General features: G+C 41.8%; 1 protein-coding gene across 3 annotated transcripts in view; it reads right to left on the minus strand.

Moving 5' to 3' along the window:
• Nucleotides 1-21,402, minus strand: part of LOC121922580 (stimulated by retinoic acid gene 6 protein-like) — a 53,825-nt gene extending 32,423 nt beyond the window's left edge. For all 3 annotated transcript variants that reach the window (XM_042452190.1, XM_042452189.1, XM_042452191.1), the window contains exons 1-3: nucleotides 21,242-21,402; nucleotides 2,553-2,634; nucleotides 1,589-1,689 (exon numbers count right to left, since the gene is read on the minus strand). In XM_042452190.1, coding sequence (XP_042308124.1) covers nucleotides 1,589-1,689; nucleotides 2,553-2,634; nucleotides 21,242-21,291 — 233 coding nt within the window. In that variant the 5' untranslated portion in view covers nucleotides 21,292-21,402. The remainder of the gene's footprint in view (nucleotides 1-1,588; nucleotides 1,690-2,552; nucleotides 2,635-21,241) is intronic.
• Between the last annotated feature and the right edge of the window lie 1,024 nt (nucleotides 21,403-22,426).

Genomic DNA, 22,426 nt, shown 5'->3' on the forward strand with positions numbered 1-22,426 from the left:
TATTTCTTGGAAACCTGTAATGGCCATTAGCCAAAAGCAATAAGAGTTTTCTGCTGACAATAGGCAGCTTGCTCCATGCTATTTGCCCTCTCTCTGAGTCATGGCCCTTCTGAAAAGCAGAATCCACCATACACCCCACATTATGCTGCCTGCTTCACTCCATCTCTGTAAAAGAAACTCCTTTCTCCTTATCCCTTACATTTGCTCTTTTATTTGAACAAGAGACAGGAATCACATACCCTTTGAACAGGACTATCCTAGAACTTTTTGCTTATTGTACCATGGAGGACATGGCATTACCAATCCACTTAAGTCAAGATATATAATATCGAAACCTAGCCAAGTTATTATATTACATAAGGTAGAAAATCCAAAACCCTCTTGTCATCTCTGGCAGAAGAAATTCAATAAGAAGAAATCAAATAATTAACCCTTTGCTGCCCTTCCATGACACCATGCTACTTATCATGGGTGCTTCCCTCTGCCTAATAGCAGAGCTGGTCCATTCTCTGATAATTCTTTAGATCAATATATGGAAACTCTTTAAGAATTTGGAAAAGCGCTGTTCTTATGCCAGAAATATCTGTCTTACAATAACCAAGAGAAACATGCACACATAGACATTTACACCAAGACAAATGCATATCTACATACATAAAAGGGAGAACCTTTTCTTGTTGTTGTTATTGTGTGACTTCAAATAGTTTCCAAGTTATGACAATCCTAAGATGAACCTATCCTGTGGTTTTCTTGCCAAGAGTTGTTCAGAGGAGGTTTACCATTGCCTTCTTTTGAGGCTGAGAGAGTGTGACTTGCCCAAGATCACCCAGTGGGTTTCATGGCTGAGCAGGGACTCAAACCCTGATCTCCAGAGAATGAGTCCAACACTCAAGCCATTATGCCACACTGGCTATGTAGAACCTTTTCTCCCTCTCACGTAATATTAGAAACCAAAGTAATCCACTTAAGCTAAACTGAGATAAAAGATAAAATAAATATTTCTTCACACAGCCCACAAACTGCAGAATTCACTATTAGAATTGGACAGCTTCAAGCACATCCACACTGGTTCAACTTGCAAAAGTAATGCAAGAGAACAGTGTAATGTAGCAGAATTAAGAGAAGGTAGCTCTAATGTCAGCGGTCCAAGGAATCTACTCTGGAGGTAATTCCAGGTTTTAAAAAAGCTATCCAAAGTGCTGAACCTATTTTGTGGACAAGTCTTCAAACCCTGGATAGCTCCATTAAAATCAAGTCTAAAACCAAAGTGGACTCACCATACCAGTGACACATGGGAGCCAGCAATCACCACTTATTGGGAACTGGCAGATTTAGGGAGGTTGAAGGCAAAGGCTGTGGCCAAAGTCAACATAGGCATTTTCTTCCCCTGGAAGAGCATGAAGAGGTTGACCTACTCGGCTGAGAAAGATAGTAACTTAAGTCTTTTCAATTGCAATGGGGGCGAAACCAGACTGTCGCTTTAGCTCACATTGAAACAGATATGGAAAGATAACATAGGGATAATGCCCCCCCCCCCAGCTAATGGGGCATTTTTCTTTTTCACAGCAAGAGAGATTTCCCAACTTACGTCAAGACACCAATATATCCACTAAGTCCAGGACATTTTTCATCAAAACAACACCTTCTTGCTCTCCTTTCAAGGCAGGTCAGCACTAAGATAATGAAAGCCTGCAAGAACAAAATCACCACAATAGTAGTAAGTAAATCTTCAGTAAATAGTAGTAAATCTTCAAAAAATATAGCAGAATAGCAAGACCCAAGAATGGCCATGGATAATGGGAGTTGTAGCCCAGCACATCTGCAGACTACCAAGGAGGGGAGAACTGCACAAGCCAATAAGCAAAACAGGCCAGAACCCCTCTGTCAGTACACAGCCTTCAAATCCCCACCATGACAAGCAAAACTCAATATATTTCCATCTTTCACATTGTTTTGGTCCAAAACACACTGCAGAAATCTTGAGAGACCAATCCTGGATCCTGGGAATTGTAGTTTATTGTGGCACCAGAGTTCTCTGACAGAAAAGGCTAAATGTCTCACAAATACAGTTCCTGGAATTCCCTAGCAGTGAGCCAGGGCAGTTAAAGTGGTCTCAAACTGGATTATTTTTGCAGTGTGTTTTGGACTGTAGCTACTTTGAGGAAGAAGTACAGCTATCCCCCACCACCCTGATATTGTTGGCAAGATATTCCCCATGTATACCTTGTAGTCCCTCTGCATCCGGGACAAATATGGCTTGTCCCTCTGGGTGCTGTTGAACTATAATTCCCAACAGATCAAGTCAGCTAAATCAATGGTGAAAATTGCTGGGATTTTCAGTCCAAACCGTCTTAAGAGCCACCCTATCCCTGCACTACATGAATCCCAACTCAAGCCTAATTTTTCCCACCACAACTGCATCCTTCAGACAAGCCAAGGAATTTGAGTAATTAGCAAGGGTTGGCTTATCCCAAACAGGATCCTTGAGGAATGCATGGACTGATCTGAGAACATGAGTTCGTCAAGAACTGTCAGATAGTAGGTTCACTTACTGATGGAATAAGTGAATAATACAGAAAAACCTCAGTTTCCAGGAAGTTGTTGCAGGTGTTATTTCGGTCTGTGTCATTATCCCTGTTTAAAAAAAAATCAGAATAACAGATTGAAGGATAACAGATTATTTAAAATATGTATGGTGTTTGAAAAATGCAGATATGGTACAGCAATGGTGACAAGATAAGTAGCCTCACAATTATTCAGTGAACACTTCTTTAGTCAATTAAAAATAAGATGTTGGCACAGATTACAACACTCTCAAAAAAGACCAGAACTACCGCTGCTCATGATGTCTCTGGGAGCAACATTTCTCAAACTAAATGAAGCACAGTCCCCTCCGTCACAATTAAAATCAGAAACACATGCACACTTAAAAATTAAAAAGTTAACTTTTTGAAATATAGAAGAAGTACAAATTCCCTTTCCATGCATGACTACATGTTCCACCTGATTCAAAGAGGGCAAGCCAAGAGCAGCCATTCAAGGAGAGACATAATGTACAGCCTCCTTCTGAAGGTACCCAATTCTATCATACTTTTTTATCAGTGACCAAATTGACCCAACTACGCTGAATACAGAAAATGAATGGGGGGGGGGGAATTCAATAGAAACTGGTGGGGGGAAAACAAGACCAAAACATAGCAGGCAGGCTCCTTTATATTTATTCATAATGATTTTATATATTTATCTCTTTTGTACCCCTCTTATCTGCTTTTGGTATTCATAATGAAAACGTCTGTGGAGAGCAAGAATGGGCAAGTGCAAAACTAGATGTACTTGGATTGCTGTTTCCATCATTCCTAGCTAACATAGCCAACAGTGGGGATTTGAGCAAGGTTGGTGGCTGTCTCTGCCCAGTGCTGCAGCCAAACACGTTAGCTGGCATAGGATGGTTTGATATGTGTCCTGGGATCCTGTGTCCCCTTCATTAGGTTTTAAACATCAGACAGGGAGGACAGAAGCAGGAGGAGCCATGCAAAGATAGCAGAAGCATCACCTTGCAAAGAGAGTCACAAACAAACCAATGGGAAGAAGCTGTAGGTGAGTAACTGAGCAACTATTTTCAATGCCCAGCATCTCCCAATAGAGCTAAAATTCTGTCTAAAACTCTGGAGATGCCAGAATTGACAAGACTGGACTAGACAGACCAATAGTATTATTTATTATTTTTTATTTTATGCGCCACCTGTCTCCTAACATGGAACCAAGAATAGTGACCATATGGTCTTTTAAATTTACATATTAAAAACATAATGACAATTTTTTTTTACCAAACAGTTAAATAAAAGTACTATTAAAACATCAGTATTAAACATAGTAATATCCATTTTTTAAAAATAATTTAAAAGGAGAAGGCAGATTAGTGTTTACCATTAATAGGAATTAGATAAGATTACCAAATGAACCTTGTGACACCAATTATTAATTGAGTGAACGATTAATTTTAAAAGAAACTTTGGAACTGATAGAGCAGGGGTCGGCAACCAGACAACGGGGGGGGGGAAAAATAATTAAAATATATAGGAACACATTTTCAAAATGGTAGGGCACATTTTTAAAAAATTGATGATTTTTTAAATTTTTTAATCTAAATGCATGTTTCTTAGGCATGATCAAAATGGAGGACATTTGGGCATTATTCCTAGACAGATGGCAGAAATGTGCTTCCATTTCTGGCCAACCCCCCTCCCCCCATTCCAAACAGCACATTTGGGCATTGAACATGGCTTTACTTAAGATGGCCTCTTGCATATTTCAGAGGCTTATTGCATAACCAAACTCTTTGGGTTTCACACTGAACATGGGTTCACAAGGCTATGCATATTGAACATGTCAAGCTGGTTTCACAGTTCTTGCACCAACTGTACTTCTCAGAAGTGTGTACTTGGTCAAGGGACTTTGGTTTTTCTTCACTGCGCATGAGTTTGTAAAAATCACAGCAATTTACATTGGCCTTGCCTCAGAGGCTTGCTGATATCAATATCACCATTAAAGAACCAAAAACACACAGAAAAGGCACTTTGGAAAGTCACACTCTCTTGGCTTCAGAAACAGTGCGTGCATGCCTCTCAAGCTGACTCATATCATCATCATCATCATCACACTATCACTGTCAATTAGTGTCAAGTAAGCTAATTAGCAAGTAAGCTGTTCACTGCTATGATCTCTGGAATAGCGGCATATAAATATAATTAATTAATTAATTAATTAAAACAAGGGAGACTTGTTAGCATTAAAAGCACCCAAAACACACTTTGGAAGGTGACACTCTCTTGGCTTAAGAAACAGTGCCTGCATGCCTCTCAAGCTGAGTCATATCATCATCATCATCATCATCATCATCATCATCACACTATCATTGTCAAACCAAGGGAGACTTGTTAGCATTAAAAGCACCCAAAATAAAAATTTTAAAAACCTTGAGGCTTATGGCCACTCACCACCTCTTCCTTCCTCCTCTTCCTCCTCCTTCTTCTGCTCCCCCTCCTCTTCCTCTTCCTCCTCCTACTTCTGCTCCCCCTCCTCCTCCTCTTCCTCCTCCTCCTGCTGCTCCTTCTGCTCCCCCCTCCTCTTCCTCCTCCTCCTTCTGCTCCCCCCTCCTCCCCTCCTCCTCTTCCTCCTGCCTCCTCCTCCATGCGCCGCGTGGCCTGGGGGCAGGGCGGAAGAGGCAGAGGAGGAGGAGGTGGGCGGCGCGGGCCCGCACAGGGAGGGCAGCGTGGGCCCACTCGGGGAGGCGGGGAGGGCAGCATGAGGCTTCCCCCTTTGACTCCTCTGTCCCAGGCCGTGCGGCCCTCCTCTTCCTCCTCCGCACGGTGGAGGAGGAGGAGGAGGGCAGCGCAGTCAAGTGGCCCAGGAGGAGGAGGAGGAGGTGGAGGCGGTGGCGGCAGCAGGACCAGGCTGGGGCCAGTCCTGCCTCCTTCATGGGCCGCATCTGGCCCACGGGCCGGGGGTTGCCGACCCCTGGTGTAGTGGTCTGAGTGTTGACTGTGACTCTGGAGACCAGGGTTAGATTCCCTGCTTGGCCATGAAACCCACTGGGTGGCCTTGAACAAGTCACACTCTCTCAGCTTCAGGGGAAGGCAAAGGCAAACCTCTCTGAACAAATCTTGCCAAGAAAAGCCCAAGATAGGTTCACCTTAGGGTTGCTATAAGTCGGAAATGACGTGAAGGCACACAATAACAACAACAACAACAACATTATTTCACATAATTCAAAATGTGGTCATCCAGCCCTATCGATTTAGGGTTCTCCTGCTCACTCAGCTGAATGGACACCTGAACATGATCCTCAGGATCTTCCTTTGATGGCTCCTCAGCTCATCCTTCATTCATGTGCAGTTCAACATGTGCATAGATTTGCCCATCACAGAATTATAATTTTTGATTTTATATAGCGTGTATGCTGCTCCTTGATATCAGCCCTGGATGGGCGGAATGCAGATGCTTAAGAATTTATGGGATATTCCAAACAAAATACAAAGAGACGTAATGTTTCTGTGTTGCCTTTCTCTCTCCACTTTTAAAAATAAATACACTCCTTGTTAGTAGTAAAGAAATGAAACTGTAGGGCAGATTTTCTTTTTAAATGACTTGATTATGGTCCATATAGCTTTGGGTTCTATTTCCAATAACCAGTAAATATTTGAGTACATCCGTGATGGTTTCTGTAGAGACAGGTCAGTAAAACTGAAAAACATGTAGTTTGTTTTGAACTACAGTAATGTGCAATGTAACCACAGTCCAGTGTTTCAAGAGCTCATGTTCGGTTCCAGGTTGGGAGCGTGTCATGCAGACAAATAGCTGTTGTTTTTGCAGTTTGTTTGTAGATACTGACTGAGGCACTAAGATCTAGACAATGCTGATCTGAACATAAAGAAAGCCACACCAGCAGGAAGATAGTAAATGGATATAGGGTGCTATGGGAGCAACCTTATCCTCTCAGGTGTGTCTTTGTATCCAATGCACAATTAGTCATCACGCAGAATTAGCAAATGGTGTTTAAGGGCTGAGATGAGGGCTGGGAGCCCCAGCTCTAAGGATTTCTTCAGGTGCTGGAGCCAGAAGAAAGTATGAGTTATGTGAGATTCTGCTGGTTCACACATTACGGTATGTTTAGACAACTTTTGGGACTCGCCAGATCCAAGGGAGAAGAGAGTTTTTGGCATTTATAACGAATGTACAGCCATTGGAATTTCAGTAGTTGTGGGTTTTGGCCCTTAGGCACAACAAGCTGCACCTTCAAGTGTCCTCTTCTACACATTTGCAAAAAATACAAATTCATCAGACCCCTTTGGATACCACCACCCTGTACATTTTGTACCTGAAGTTGAGTGGTCAGTACCCACCATAGCAAAGAAGACATCAAGGCTGAGTATCTTCCATACCATATCTGCAGTGGTGTCACTAGGTTTGACATCACCTGGTGCAGTAACATATGGTGTCACTCCCCCCCCCATTGACTTCCCCCCATAGCACACCATGCAGAATCCTTAGTAATGTTTTTGTGTATTAATTCTACCCATTCATCATAATTCCTGCATATTACTGAATGTTATGGTAATAGTTGTGACATAAAAAAACCTGTTGGTTTATTGTTGTGTGCCTTCAAGTCATTTCAAACTTATGGCAACCGTAAGGGTTTGTTTGTTTGTTTTTTGATAAGATTTGTTCAGAGGAGGTCTTCCCTTGAGGCTGAGAAAATGTGACTTCCCCAAGGTCACCTGGGGGTTTCATGACCAAGCTAGGAATTGAACCCAGATTTCCAGGGTTGTAATCCAGCACTTAGAATATGTCATGGATCCAGTGGTCTCTGGTATGACAAGAGAGGACAGCAGACCAAATTTGCAGGATGAAGGTTAATCACTGAACCTCAAACCCCCAGGGGCCATTGAAAGTAAAATATGTCATGGATCCAGTGGTCTCTGGTATGACAAGAGAAGACTTTCCCATTGAAGACTTCCTAACTCCCATCTCAAGCAGCATTGTTAAAGATAAAATTAGGCACAAAATAGACACAATGGCAACACAGGTGGTATTGGGAAGGAGTCAACTGAATGAACTAAAGGCACCAGATTATGTTTGATCTTGGAAGCTAAGCAGAGTTTAAAGTTTAAGAACGCAGATTTCAGTAAATTTAGGGAATAACTGGGAGGAATCTCATGATCTAAGACAGGGGTAGGCAACCTGCGGCCTGCGGGTTGAATGCGGCCCGCGGGCCGAATGCGGCCCGGCAAGGCCTTGGGACCGGCCCCAGCCCGGTCCTGCCACCGATTGCCGCTGGGGCCTTTGGGGGGCAATTGTCTATAGAAGCCTCGGAAACATGCATTTATATTAACATTTAAAAAAAACTTAATTATGTAATTATTTATTTTTTGGCTTCGCCCCCCCCCCCCAGTTGTCTGAGGAACAGCAACCCGGCCCCCGGCTGAAAAAGATTGCCTACCCCTGGTCTAAGATATATAGATGACACCATACTATTAGAAGAAAACATTGCAGCCCTAGAGCAGGTGCTGAGGAAGATCAAGGAATAAAGTGCAAAGGCAGGCTTACTGTTGAACATAAAGAAAGTAAAAATGATGACCATGGAGGATCTTAACAAGCACAATCTAGACAATGAGGACATAGAAATAGTAAAAGAGTTCCTATACCTTGGATTAAACATAGATGGGAATGGGGACTGCAGTCAAGAAATCAGAAGAAGACTAAGAATGGGGAAAGCAGCTATGAAAGAACAGAAAAGATCCTAAAGAGCAAAGATATACTAAACAAACGGCCAAAACAGACAGCCCAAATGCGTCGTGCTGGTGCTGATTTTAGGGCTAGAGACTGTGCGGCAACTGCATGGTCCTGAACCCTAGCATGGTGCAGTGGTGCTATAATGGTGGTGTCCCATCCATATGGGCGCCGCCATTGTGACATAAGTGATGGCAGCATCTGCATGTCACTGCGCATTGTTTACATCATGAGTGTGCCAATGGCGCACTCATGACGTCCCTCCGGCACCCGGAAAAGAACCTGGAAACATCAAGGAATCAGTTACTCCAGTGACAGCATGCGGTTTGGGGGCTGCACCGTTCACCTGGAGTAAAAACAGGCGCCTGCAGATCGCCGTTTCACGGCAGTTTGTACTAGGCTAAAGATAAACTAAACTTAAAAGTTAGAATCATACAAGCAATTGTATTCCCCATCACTATGTATGGCTGCAAGAACTGGACAGTTAAGAAAATGGATAAAAAGGGAATAAATTCATTTGAGATGTGGTCCTGGAGAAGAGTGCTGAGGATACTGTGGACAGCCAAAAGAACAAATAGATGTGTCCAAGAACAGATCAAGCCTGAAATTTCCCTGGAGGAAAAGATGACTAAACTGAGGCTATCATACTTTGGTCACATCATGAGAAGACATGACTCACCAGGAAAGACAATAATGCTAGGAAAAGTGGAAGGAATTAGAAAGAGAGGAAGACCACATGCTAGATAGATGGACTCAATTAAGGAGGTCATGGGTATGAACCTGTAGATACTGGGAAGAGCAGTGGAAGATAGGGAGTTTTGGAGATGTCTCATCCACAGGGTCGCCATGAGTCAAAACTGAGTAGAGGGTGGTTAACAACAACAAATCTCATGGTTAGGAATATTAATAGAGAAGGGGGTTCACAGGGGATGGCAGTTTCTTAAAAGTCAGTTATTGAAGGCACAATTTCAAACAGTTCCAATGAGGAGGAAAAATGGGAAGTGTCTAAAGAAATCAGAGTGAATGGAGTTTATTAGACAAGGAGAATTGGAAGTATAATCCGATGGCAATCTGAATGCAATCATTGGATTTAACGTTATTGCATGAAAACCCATTACACACAAATTGGGGCAATGGGAAGTCAGTCCGAACGCAATCATGTGGTTTCACGTTATTGCGTGATAGACTGCCACACGCAAATTCAGGCAATGGCATGCTATTTTCGGGCACTGGGGAGCCAGTTTGAATGCAATGCGTATTCACGTAATTTCATGACACTAGCGATTTTAAGTGAATGCGTTTTGGCCCCACTTTCTTTTCATTCAAATTTAAGAGAAATTGCTCCTGTTTGATAAACTCCAATGTCTAAAGAACTTTCAACTGAACTAAGACTCAAAAGTGACATAAACAAGCAATGGAAAAAGGGGGCAATCACCAAATAAGAATTCAAACAAATAGCCAGCTCATGTAGGGAGAAAAGCTAAAGCACAGAACGAACGCACACTCACTAGAATGGATGTTAACTAGATAGGTGTTCTCTGATGCCTTCAGCTCATTCAATTAACTTCTTAGTGGTTTTTGTGAGTTTTCCACTTTCGAGGGGGTCCTGAGGCCTAAACCACAGCAAATGTGGAGGGCCCACTGTATTGTATTTCTTTTCTGTCCAACAGATGGAATGAAATACTTGGCTCCAGAAATTTCTGCAGTTAGATTTCATATTCATAGGAATAGGCTTTAAGCAGTATACAAAATTAGAAGGCTATTATTATTATGTGTTCTATAAATGTGTGTTTTCCTTTTAATTTTAAGTTGATATTTATAATATTTTTATGATTTTTGGTACCCCCTGTAGAAGGCCACTGAAATATATATAGGTCAAAAAGCACTAGGCTTTTTCCAAAATAGAATCATAGAATCATAGAATCGTAGAGTTGGAAGAGACCACTAGGGCCATCCAGTCCAACCCCATTCTGCCATGCAGGAAATCCAAATCAAAGCATCCCTGACAGATGGCCATCCAGCCTCTGTTTAAAGACCTCCAAGGAAGGAGACTCTATCACCCTCCGAGGGAGTGCATTCCACTGTCGAACAGCCCTTACTGTCAGGAAGTTCCTCCTAATGTTCAGGTGGAATCTCTTTTCCTGTAGCTTGCATCCATTGTTCCGGGTCCTGTTCTCTGGAGCAGCAGAAAACAAGCTTGCTCCCTCTTCAATATGACATCCTTTCAAATATTTAAACAGGGCTATCATATCACCTCTTAACCTTCTTTTCTCCAGGCTAAACATCCCCAGCTCCCTAAGTCGTTCCTTATAGGGCATGGTTAAAAACAACCATCCACAGAGCACGTCTGGCCCCATGTTAAGTGCTTAAATCAAGTGCTCATCTATTACATGTTGTATTAAAGACCAACATCTACCCCAGCAGAAGGTCCAAATTAGCAGAAGCAATGGGAGCAAGGTGTAGGGAAAAGGCAAGGTTTATTTCTGCAACAGAAGCAGGTGCGTATTCCAGATGTCCAAAGTGAGACAACAGAATCTTTTTCCGGGCCGGGCTCATATACACTTTTACAGCTTGTAAACAAACAGATGAACATTAACATGTTAGATCAAAGCATATCCTCTCTGTCTACCATTCATCAACACCTTTGAGCTATCCCGGAGATGGCTGTTTGTTCTAATTTGTTTATCAAAGCAAATAGTATATGAAATCCAATCAACGGGAATTCTGGGTGTTTACAACAAAGAGTCTGTCACTTAAGCTAGGAAATGTGATGAACACTTGTAAATTGAGGAGGAAGTTCCTCTTCCATCTGTATGTTAAACCAAAAGACAAAGAGAAGGGTGTGTGTGTTGTCCTGCCAGGACTGATTGAATTTCCCCTGCATTTTCTTTCGTGTTGGTTTAGGCCATAGAATATTTTAGTGTAGGAAAGTTAATTGTATTAGTTGTGGGAGGAGCTGTAGGATCCCATGCATTTTTCCAGGTTTGGTTTGCCCTTTCCCAGTATGGTCTGCTTTAGCTAGAGGCTTTTTAGTTTGGAGCAGTCTTTGCTGTGAGTTGGCAGAGAGCTGTCTTTTGGTGGCAAACAGGCCCAGGCAGCCGGAAAGGGCATTTCTTACACCTTAGCCATTTTAGTTACCAACAGCAAGTGAGTAAAGGAATTCAGGAGCTGAAAGACCCTGCACCAGCTCCACTGAGAGCGGAGATCAAGCCAAGATCAGACCCAGAAAGATGACACCCTGAAGATTACAAAAGGCTAAATTGTAAAGTATCTTTTATCTAGAGCTGGGGAGGAGAAAACTCTTTATTTTCGTTCTTTAAATTAAACTTCCCCCTTTTTGAACTTTACATTCAGCATCAGAGCCTTTTTGGGTAGAAGAGTTTGATCTCACCAGGGTACCAGTGTTGCACACCCAAATCTGCCACCACCTTTAGTTGGGTGTGTCTTCACAGTGTGAGAGACAAAAGGTCATCTGCGTGACCCTCTCACTTTGCACTCATAGATACATCTGGGGTATGAGTACAAAGGAGTTGCGAATTTCTAACTAAGGCCTGTTACAGACTGCCAAAATAAAGCTGCTTCGGGTCTCTTTGGAGGTATGCTATTTAAATGATGCATGGGTCCTAAGAGTCCGGAAGCTGTACCAAAGCTGCACTCCACTGCATAGGAATGGAATCATAGAATCATAGAATCATAGAGTTGGAAGAGACCACTAGGGCCATCCAGTCCAACCCCCTGCCATGCAGGAAATCCAAATCAAAGCATCCCTGACAGATGGCCATCCAGCCTCTGTTTAAAGACCTCCAAGGAAGGAGACTCTATCACCCTCTGAGGGAGTGTGTTCCACTGTCGAACAGCCCTTACTGTCAGGAAGTTCCTCCTAATGTTCAGGTGGAATCTCCTTTCCTGTAGCTTGCATCCATTGTTCCGGGTCCTGTTCTCTGGAGCAGCAGAAAACAAGCTTGCTCCCTCTTCAATATGACATCCCTTCAAATATTTAAACAGGGCGATCATATCACCTCTTAACCTTCTTTTCTCCAGGCTAAACATCCCCAGCTCCCTAAGTCGTTCCTCATAGGGCATGATTTCCAGACCTTTCACCATTTTTGTCGCCCTCCTTTGGACACGCTCCAGTTTCTCAATGTCCTTTCTGAATTGTGGCGCCCAGAACTGGACACAATATTCTAGGTGGGGCCTGACCAGAGCAGAATACAGTGGCACTATTACTTCTCTTGATCTAGACACTATACTTCTATTGATGCAGCCTAAAATAGCATTAGCCTTTTTAGCTGCCGCATCACACTGTTCACTCATGTTCAACTTGTGGTCTACTTGGACTCTTAGATCCCTTTCACACGTAGTTTCATTCAGCCAGGTGTCACCCATCCTATATCTGTGCATTTTATTTTTCCGCCCTAAGTGCAATACCTTACATTTCTCTGTGTTGAATTTCATTTTGTTAGCTTTGGCCCAGCTTTCTAGTCTATTCAGGTCATTTTGAATCTTGATCCTGTCCTCTGGGGTATTAGCTATTCCCCCTAATTTGGTATCATCTGCAAATTTGATAAGTATGCTCCCAATTCTGTCATCCAGGTCATTGATAAAGATGTTGAATAGCACTGGGCCCAGGACAGAGCCCTGTGGGACCCCACTGGTCACTTTTCTCCAGGATGAAAAGGAGCCATTGTTGAGCACCCTTTCGGTTCGGCCGGTCAACCAATTACAGATCCATTTAACAGTGTGGAGTGTGGCTTTGGTGCGACCTCCGGACCCTTAGGACCCATGGATCATTTAAATAGCATACCTCCAAAGAGACCCGAAGCAGCTTTATTTTGGCAGTCTGTAACAGGCCGAGTGAGAGCTTCAATTTTATTATTTTTCCTATATACACAATAAACACAGTGTGCTGCCACACCTGGAACACAGTCTTCTTCTCAGCTTCTCATGATGAGAAGCTGGAGGGTATTTCCAGTCCCCCCAGTGTTGTGTCATAGACAGATAGGTTTATTAGTATCAGTAGGCTGGTAGTTCCCAACCTTGGGTCTTCAGTTCTATTATAATTCTCATCATACCATTCACCATACCATTCATCCAGGCAAGGATGATGGGAGTTATACTTGAACGATATCTGGGAACCAGGTGTTGTAAATGCTGTAGATGGCCTGGATGATCCTGACTTTGGTATTCAATTATATGCCTTTACATTTCTGTCTTCCCAGTACTGATAATTCATTAATATTCTTCTTTCCAACTATTTTTGATCACAAATAAATTTTAAAGTCTGATGCTCCAGGTCCTGAAAACTGAACTGGATTGAGGTCTGAAACACAATGCAAAAATGATCCCCGTTGAGACTGCTTTAACTGCTCTGGCTCAGTGCTAGGGAATCCTGGGAATTGTAGTTTACTGTGGCACCAAAGCTCTCTGATAGAGAAGGCTAAATGTCTCACAAAACTACAATTCAGAATTCCTCAGCATTGTGCCAAGTGGTCTCAAACTGGATTATATCTGCAGTGTGTTTTGGACTTCAGTTCTTTTTTAAGTAGCTGGAAATGTGGTGTTGGGTTTTATTATTATTATTATTATTATTATTATTATTATTTGATTGGTTTTGATTAATTCAGCAAACATGTATAAGAAGCAATAGAACCATACAATTAATGCCATAGTACCAATATATCTTATTATGAATAATGACTGATCACAAGTATTCACTTCTCCAGCTTTTATCATCAATTTCAAGTATAACTAAGGAAATTTCACTCAAAAGTATACAAAGGTAACAGTTTATATCAGCAAAAGTTAATAAAATAAACAGTGCTCTCTGCACAATGCACTGGAGGGCATTTGGAGAAAGGTTTTTTTATTTTATAGTTTTATAGTTTATTTTAAAACTATAAAATTAAACATATTTAAAGCCAAGCTTTAAATATAAGGTTTATACCTATCATTTAAATGTAACAGAGTATGTGATTATTGCCTACAAATTACAGCTTTTATAACAAAAATAATCAACCAAATGACCATATCATGCGGCAAATTATTTTTACTTTCTATCTTTGCTCAAGTAAAAATTGGAAACATCAAAATTTAATTTCTAAATTACGAATAACAGCTCAATCTGATACTGCAAAAACTGGGAAGATTTAAGATTAACTATGAGGAGCTGATGGTTTGAAGTGTGGTAGATTGTGCTAACAGAAAGACTAATTGATACTGTACCTTCAGGAAATCAGGAAAACAAACAAAGAAAACTACTTCAACATTTGGTTTGCATTCAGTACAGCAAGGAACACAGAGAAGTAAACACATCAATAGAAGAAGCACAACTGCATTTCTGGACTACATTTGTTTAGTATGGCCAGCCATTCAACAAGGCAAACCTATTGTGAAAAAGATGGAGTACTAGACTAGTTTTCTTCACTCATTTTCTTAATGGGATAAATCAGTGGGTTATACCACTTACCCTGCTCCCAGTGTTTGAGAGTCAAAAGAGTGTATTTTTAGAGGTCCCTCCACATTTGCTGGGGTTAGGAGTGAAGAACCCCCATGAATGTGGAAAGCCACAAATAAGAAAATGCTATTCTTTTTACGTAAGAGAACCTCTCTTGAGGAATCTCCAGGTCTTCCAGTGCAACTCAGTGGTCAACATCTGCCAGAGGTTGATCATAGAATCATGCTGTAGGACCTACAAATGCCAAAAGAAGTCCTTTCTCTAGGAACTTGTAGGTCCTCCAGCACAACTTTATGGTCAACTTCTGGCAGAAGTTGCGTTGGAGGACTTCTTGAGATTCCTCGAGAGAACATATTAATCAAACCCACAAATAATCAAATCTGAAAAAGTCAAAGCCGTAAATGTGGAGGGCCAACTGTAGGAGTTTATCACACTGGGGCTGATTTCGACATTAAAGAGAGATTAAAGCGCATTTAAGCATCCTGCAAATGAAGTGGACATGGCGAGTAATTGCACGGATGATTATCACATGCAATTGCACAAATAAAGTGATATCGGAAATGCATTGTCTCTGAAATCCCAAAAGTAAAAAGATGGGCACTTTAAAGACAGGTTTTGTGGGACGCTGTGTGAAATCATTTTGCGTAATTACACGATTTTTCCAGGATATTCACGAGATAAACTCCCGATCTCCTTCATGTGACAAACTCCGTAGTCTCTTTTGAAAACAACTACTGAACTATAGCTTTATGCAAATCTCTCTCGTAAAAAGTTATGCTAAGCACCAAATAGAGGGGAATAAAACACAGAAGTGTAAACCACAACTCTAGAGAGACAAATGGACAGGTAGGGATGAATCTTGAAAACCACCAGAGGTGTTTTGACATTCATTTATTTTTCTACCAACAACAACTGCCTGTCTGAACAGATCAAACAGAAAAGTAGCTGTATATTTCAATGACTGGGTGCAACAAAAACATTCAGGGTCACTTTTCCCCATTCCATGCATCCAACTTCCCAATGTTTTTAGAACTTCGGATCAGCCATGCCTTCTTTATCTCTGAATCATAGGAGTAATCTGATTCCTGCTGCTTCCAGCACTAACCAATTCATTCAGTCAACAATATCCATTTTAAGACAGACCCTAAATGGAATGGTAGGCAGCACAGCCACTACATCCAGTCTAATATTAGATACCGCCTTACTTTTCTAACTCCCTTCTTTTGCATCTCCCAACCTGATGGCAAAAACTGGAGATATTAAAATTTGCACACTTATGTTGTGACCTTTACACTGGTCCTAAGAATGGCATTGCCCTATTATAGCAATAACTGCCATCAACCACCATCAACCAACACAGGTCTCTTAGTTTTTTTAAGTGCAATAAATGACATACATAAAAGGACTGAACCATTCTCAAAACAAAATGAGATAGCCTAAAATCACAGTATGGTAGGCTAGTGAGTGTTTTTATAGGTGACCTCTTGAAAGGGAAAACAAAACATGCTTTTTCCTTTGGGGGGGGACTTTATTGTGTATTAGCTGCATAAAAATAAATGCTGCTATCTAAATAGCTACAAAGAACTAATGGAAGACACTTGGGATTAAGCTATTTAAAAATATTTAAGTTTCCTTGTGATCTACTGTGGTGAGACAATAATGAAATTGTTAAAATACATGTATAATTAGACGAGGAATTATTCCACCTCAATTGACTTAGAAAATGTTTGTCTTAATGTTTGTCTTCACATCTCTCAGAAGGGCTGAAGAAAACATCAACCTCTCCAGGGAGGAAGTCAAGTTGATCTGTTCCTGCAAAAATAACAGAGCCTTGAGCTCCTTAAAGACCAACAGGCTTATTATGGCACAAGGTTTCATGGAGCAAACTCCACTTCATCAGAAACTAACCCGTTTCTTTGCAGAAAACTTAACAGAGCATCAAAATTTGAAACCAACACTATGCTAACTAGTTAGCATGAATGTTAAGATTTAAAAAATGCACATCCTCTGTCTAAAGTCAGAGTGCCGTGCATGGAAAAGAGGACATTTTAATCTTTCCTCCAGATGTTTTTGATTTCTAAATCCCACCCCCAGTTCATTTGCACAAAGGCTAAAAAACGAGAAAGATATTTGGTGGCAATAAAAGTTTATTTTTGATTTTTTAGGCCCCCAAATCAGAGAAAATATGGGGGCGAGGGTTTCAGCTGGTGGAAAGTTTCTTTTCTTCTCATTATAATGGCTTGGGATACAGCCACACACAAATACTTGAACAAAAGAAAGAAGGTGACCCTAACTTCCATGCAGTTTATTAAACATTCCATTGAGTTCAGCACTGAACAGGATTTTGCTTTAGGACTGACAAATATATATCAGGTTACTGTAAAGAATTTCTGGATGGAATTCTCCCTGTTTAACAGAACTATCATGTGAATTACCACAAAACCAAATATTTTGAATTTTTATTCTTATCACAGATACTACTTTAATTAAGGAGTCTCCCTTATCCAGAATTCCAAAATACCCCCAAATCCAAAATTATCCACATGGATGACTGAGATAGTGACACCTTTTGCTTTCTGGTGTTTTAGGGCCTGAACAGACAGGCCAAAATAAAGCTGCTTCGGGTCACTTTGGAGGTATCCTGTTTAAATGAGACACTCATCTTAAAAGGCCAGAAGCTGCGCTAAAACTGTACTCCAGTCCAGAGTGGCTTTGGCATGGCTTCTGACCTCTTAGGATATATGCATCATTTCAACAGCATACCTCCAAAGTGACCCAAAGCAGCTTTATTTTGGCCTGTCTGTTCGGGCCCATAATGTACATTTGTTTCATGCACAAAAAAATTACCTTCAGGTTATGTGTATAAGATGCATCCAGAACATAAATGAATGAGATGTTTAGACTTGGGTCCCATCTCCAAGATATTTCATTATGTATATGCAAATATTCCAAAACCAAAATAGTAATAATAAGAATAGTAAGAATAATCTGAAATCCCAAGCACTTCTGGTCCCAAGCATTTTGGATAGGGGAGACTCAACCTGTATCACCATCAACTTAATTGATGTTTTTTTCTCAAAGCCAGGACTCAAAGCAGCTTATAAACTATATCAAATACAATATAGTTGAAATATCTGAGGGTAATATAGTAGCTTAAGAACATGTGTTTGTACCATTCTCTGCTCATTCAGCCATTTAGAAAGAGATACAGTATTCATTAATGAACTTGATTTCATTACTATGCAATTAATGTTTTCTGCTTGAACATCAGTAAATCGCATTTTGTCTGGACTCTGGCCTTTTAAGATGAGTGTCTAATTTAATCATTAGAATAATGAAATGGAAGGATATAAAACTATTATGTCTACAAATGGTACCGTCATTTCTTTTTATTTCTTTTTCATCCTTTGATTCTGTAAGAAACCACTGGCTAGTGTATATTAACCATATGAACAAATTGAACAATATTGTATAATATATGAACAAATTAATTTAAATTCTAAATCTTCAAGCTGGATGTTGGTAGCAATTTTTTTTTAAATCGATATTTTGATAAATTATTATTTTTATAATTGATATCCTGCCTTTCTGTACAGAATCATGTAGAATATAAGCAAAACGAATTCTTTACAAAAATATAGGTTGAGTAACCAATATCCAAAATGTCATGATCCAAAACTGTCCACATAGTGGCTCAAATGCTTTCTGAAGGTTCAGTGTGTACAAACTATGTTTCATGCACAAATTTATTTTAAAATATTGTGTATAAAATTGACTTCAGGCTATGTATGCATTGTATCTCAAAATAATTGAATTTCATGTGTACCCTTGCCCTATTTTCAAGATATTTCATTATGGTTATGCAAAAACGCCAAAATCCAAAAAAATAAAATAATTGAAAATTCAAAACACTTCTGGTCCCAAACATTTCAATCTATGCAAAGAATTCCTAAATATAATTACAAAATAAATAATAACCCAACTGTAAAATGAACAAAAGGCAACTATTGTATATACCATAATATAATGTAATATAATATTGCCGCTAAGTAAAGATCAGCTGCTAATGAATATGATACTTTCAAACATTAACTATATCCTGGTGGTCTGAAAAACAGCATCAGTACTAAGTCCTTGCTTAGTACAATCCAGTTTTTAAGATATAATCATAAACCCTAGCTTTCCTAGAAAACAACCTTTTCCTATGGCTGCATCCACACTGCAGAAATAATACAGTTTGACTCCACTTTTAACTGCCATGGCTCCATGCTATGGAATTCTGGGAACTGTAGTTTGTTGTGACACCAGAGCTCTCAGACAGAGAATGCTAAATGTCTCACAAAACTACAGTTCCCAGAATTCCATGGCCTCGAGCCATGGCAGTTAAAGTGTGTGTCAAACTGGATTATTTCTGCAGTGTGGGTGCAGCCAATGTTTCCTGATACAGATATCCCAAACAAGCTCTAATAAGCTGTCCTAACAACTCCATTCCATCTTCTCATTTTCCTAGGGAAATCATGGTTTGCCATCAAATTGGTCCTGAAAATTAATTTGAGTATGGAAGCAAACGGCCTTCTGAAAGGCTCCAAGACCTGATTGATTCAGGAGTTAGATTTGGAAAGATAAAACAAGTTTCCTTGAATTCAGTTTAATTTCATTCTGTCTGGAACAATAGAGTTTGTTACATGCTCTGAACCATCAAGATAGCACAGACGAACATGTATAGCTCAACTTTTGCAAATGGCACGTTTGCAAATGCAAAAAAATTTCATAGGCCTTAGCACTGGTTTGACATAGGGACATCATGAGCAACATGTGTAAAAGCAATGACCTGGCCTGAATATGATGCTAGAAGATCTCTCAGAGCAGTGGCCCTCTTGATGTTTTACACTTTACTTCTCAGAAGCCACAGCCAACATAGTCAATGGTCAGGATTCTGGGAACTGAATTACAAAACTTCTAGAAGTTGAGAACTGTTGCCCTCAAGAACAGTCTCATGCTGTCTCATGCTCAAGTTTATTTAGGGGCTTGTTGTTGTTGTGTGCCTTCAAGTCATTTCTGCCTTATGGCGACCCTAAGGTGAACCTATCATGGGGTTTTCTTTGCAGCTTTCTTCAGAGGGTGGTTGCCATTGCCATCCTCTGAGACTGAGAATGTCTGACTTGCCCAAGGTCACACAGTGGGTTTCTATGGCCAAACTGAGGTTCGAACCCTGATCTCCAGAGTCCTATGCTCTGTCACATAACAGTTCCTTGCTCCTCTTCCTCCTTGCCAACAGGAGTTGCCTCCTACAACACTACTACTCAGTGTTGGTCCATGGTCTGGTCCCATTCCCTGAGGAAGTGGTTGCTGGTCCTTTAGGAGTTTCCAGGAAAGAAAGAGGACACTGTACTCAGTGGACACCAACATGGCATGGGTACAGCATGGCTTGCGTGTTGACCCTGGAGACCTGGGTTTGATTCCCAGCTTGGACATGAAAGCCACTGGGTGACCTGGGGCAAGTCACACACTCTCAGCCCCAGGGGAAGGCAAAGGCAAACTCCCTCTGAACAAAACTTGCCAAGAAAACCCCAGGATAGGTTGCCATAGGAAGTGACTTGAAGACACATGTGGGGTTTGAGAACAATTGCCAGTTCTCCATGTCAGGCAGCTTGGGAATCCCCGTCCTGCAAGACAACCCCAGATATGAATTTCATACAAGGGGCTTTCACATATCTTTTCCCCAAACACACAATCCTGAAAGTCTGGTTGGCCGCCTGTTCAGCCTTTCCTGCCCCATGCCTGGTCCAAATCCTTTGACACAGGGCCATCCAAAAAAGGGTGGCACTGTCCTCTTGCCTTGCCAATGTAGCACAGTAAGTGGACTTCTCTGGCTTGAAATACACTTTGGGCTAGCCACCAATCTGGAGGCCAGTGTGGCGCAGTGGTTTGAGCACTGGTCTAGGATGCTGGAAGACCAGGGTTCAAATCCCTGTTTGGCCATGGAAACCTACTGAGTGACCTTGGGCGAGTCACACTCTCTCAGCCTCAGAGGATGGCTATGGCCAAAAAAAAACCCCGAAACCCCCTCTGGACAACAAGAAGAAGTTCCTTATCCCAAACTGCTGCTCCATCTCTGCAGGCAAAGAAAAGGAACCAACAGAAGAAGCCTTGTGAATTCCCTCCCATGGAGCCCTGGCAGTTAAAGCAGGGTCAAACCGGGTTATTTCTGCAGTGAGGATGCAGCCTAAAGCTAGATCTGCCCCTCGCTGCCAAGGGAGCACAAAATGGAGGACTTTTAAAGAGAGGATAAACAAAATCATGGGAGGATATGAGGACATCCAAGCTCCAAAGCAGAGATTAAAAGGCATGCATGCAAGTGGAGGACTTTTTGCAATGCCTCCTGGAGCAGAAGGCTGGAGTGGAGGACAGGTCCTGGAAAAGGAGGATGTCTGCTCCCCCTGGTACTACTAGATCTCTTTGTCTAGGGATGCCCCCTTCCTTCCTTCTCTGACTTACCCATCGTAGCCATAGTCCTCCTCGATGCCCTTGGCTGTCTCGTTGCCCATCCTTTGCAAGCCAGGGCTTCTGCCCAAGACTGGCAGCCAGCAAAACAAGGCAGAAACACACTGCCTGCTCCGCCCAGAGGGGCTCACTTTCTGCCTCCCTCCTTCCCTCCCTTGAAGGGTGTTTCCCCGACAGCTGAGGCTCCAGAGAGGAGAGAGATACCAGGAGGGCGGGCGTTGGCATCTTTGGGCATGGCCAGCTCCCTCTCCAGTCCACGCCCCTCAGGGCTTTAGACAGCTGACCTGGATTGCCCCCCAACCAAAAGAGGTCCTGAAGCCAGAAAGGATCTACAAAAAGTACAAGGAGAATGCTGGAATTAAAGCCATTCAAATGCCAAGAGAAATGCCAGGGCAACAACAGGGCTGCAACACGTGGTCCCCTTTCCAGGCCACTGCTGATGCTTTGAGACACTTGCTGCTCCTGCCAAGTGTACTAGATCTGGAGGGAGCACAAATAATGCCAGGCCCAGGCCAACCTGCCTTCACTTTCAAAAAGTCTCCCAGGAGATGGTTCCTAGGGAGCTCCGAAGCCACTCTTCCCATGACATCCACACTGCAGCTATAATCCATTTTGAGAACACTTTGGCTGCCATGGTTCCATGCTATGGAGTTCTGGGCATGGGGGGTTTGTGGTGGCACCAGAGCTCCAAGCTTCTTGGCAGTAAGAGCTGTTCAACAGTGGAAGACACTTCCTTGGAGGGTGGTGGAGTCTCAGAATCATAGAATCCTAGAGTTGGAAGAGACCCTAAGGGCCATCCAGTCCAACTCCATTCTGCCATGCAGGAACTCACAATCAAAGCATCCCTGACAAATGGCTCCTTAAAGACCTCCATAGAAGAAGACTCCATCGCTCTCCAAAGCAGTGTGTTCCACTCTCAAACAGCTCTTACTGTCAGGAGGTTCCTCCTAATGTTGAGGTGGAATCTCATTTCCTGGAGCTTGTATTCAATGTTCCAGGTTCTATTATCTGGAGCAGCAGAAAACAAGCTTGCACCTCCTCAATATGACACTCCTTCAAATATTTAAACAGGGCTAATCATATCACCTCTTAACCGTCTCCTCTCCAGGCTAAACATCCCCAGCTCCCTAAGTCACTCTTCATAGGGAATGGTTTCCAGACCTTTCAACATTTTAGTCA

This window comes from Sceloporus undulatus, chromosome 2, assembly GCF_019175285.1.
Source record: "Sceloporus undulatus isolate JIND9_A2432 ecotype Alabama chromosome 2, SceUnd_v1.1, whole genome shotgun sequence".
Taxonomy (NCBI): Eukaryota; Metazoa; Chordata; class Lepidosauria; order Squamata; family Phrynosomatidae; genus Sceloporus; species Sceloporus undulatus.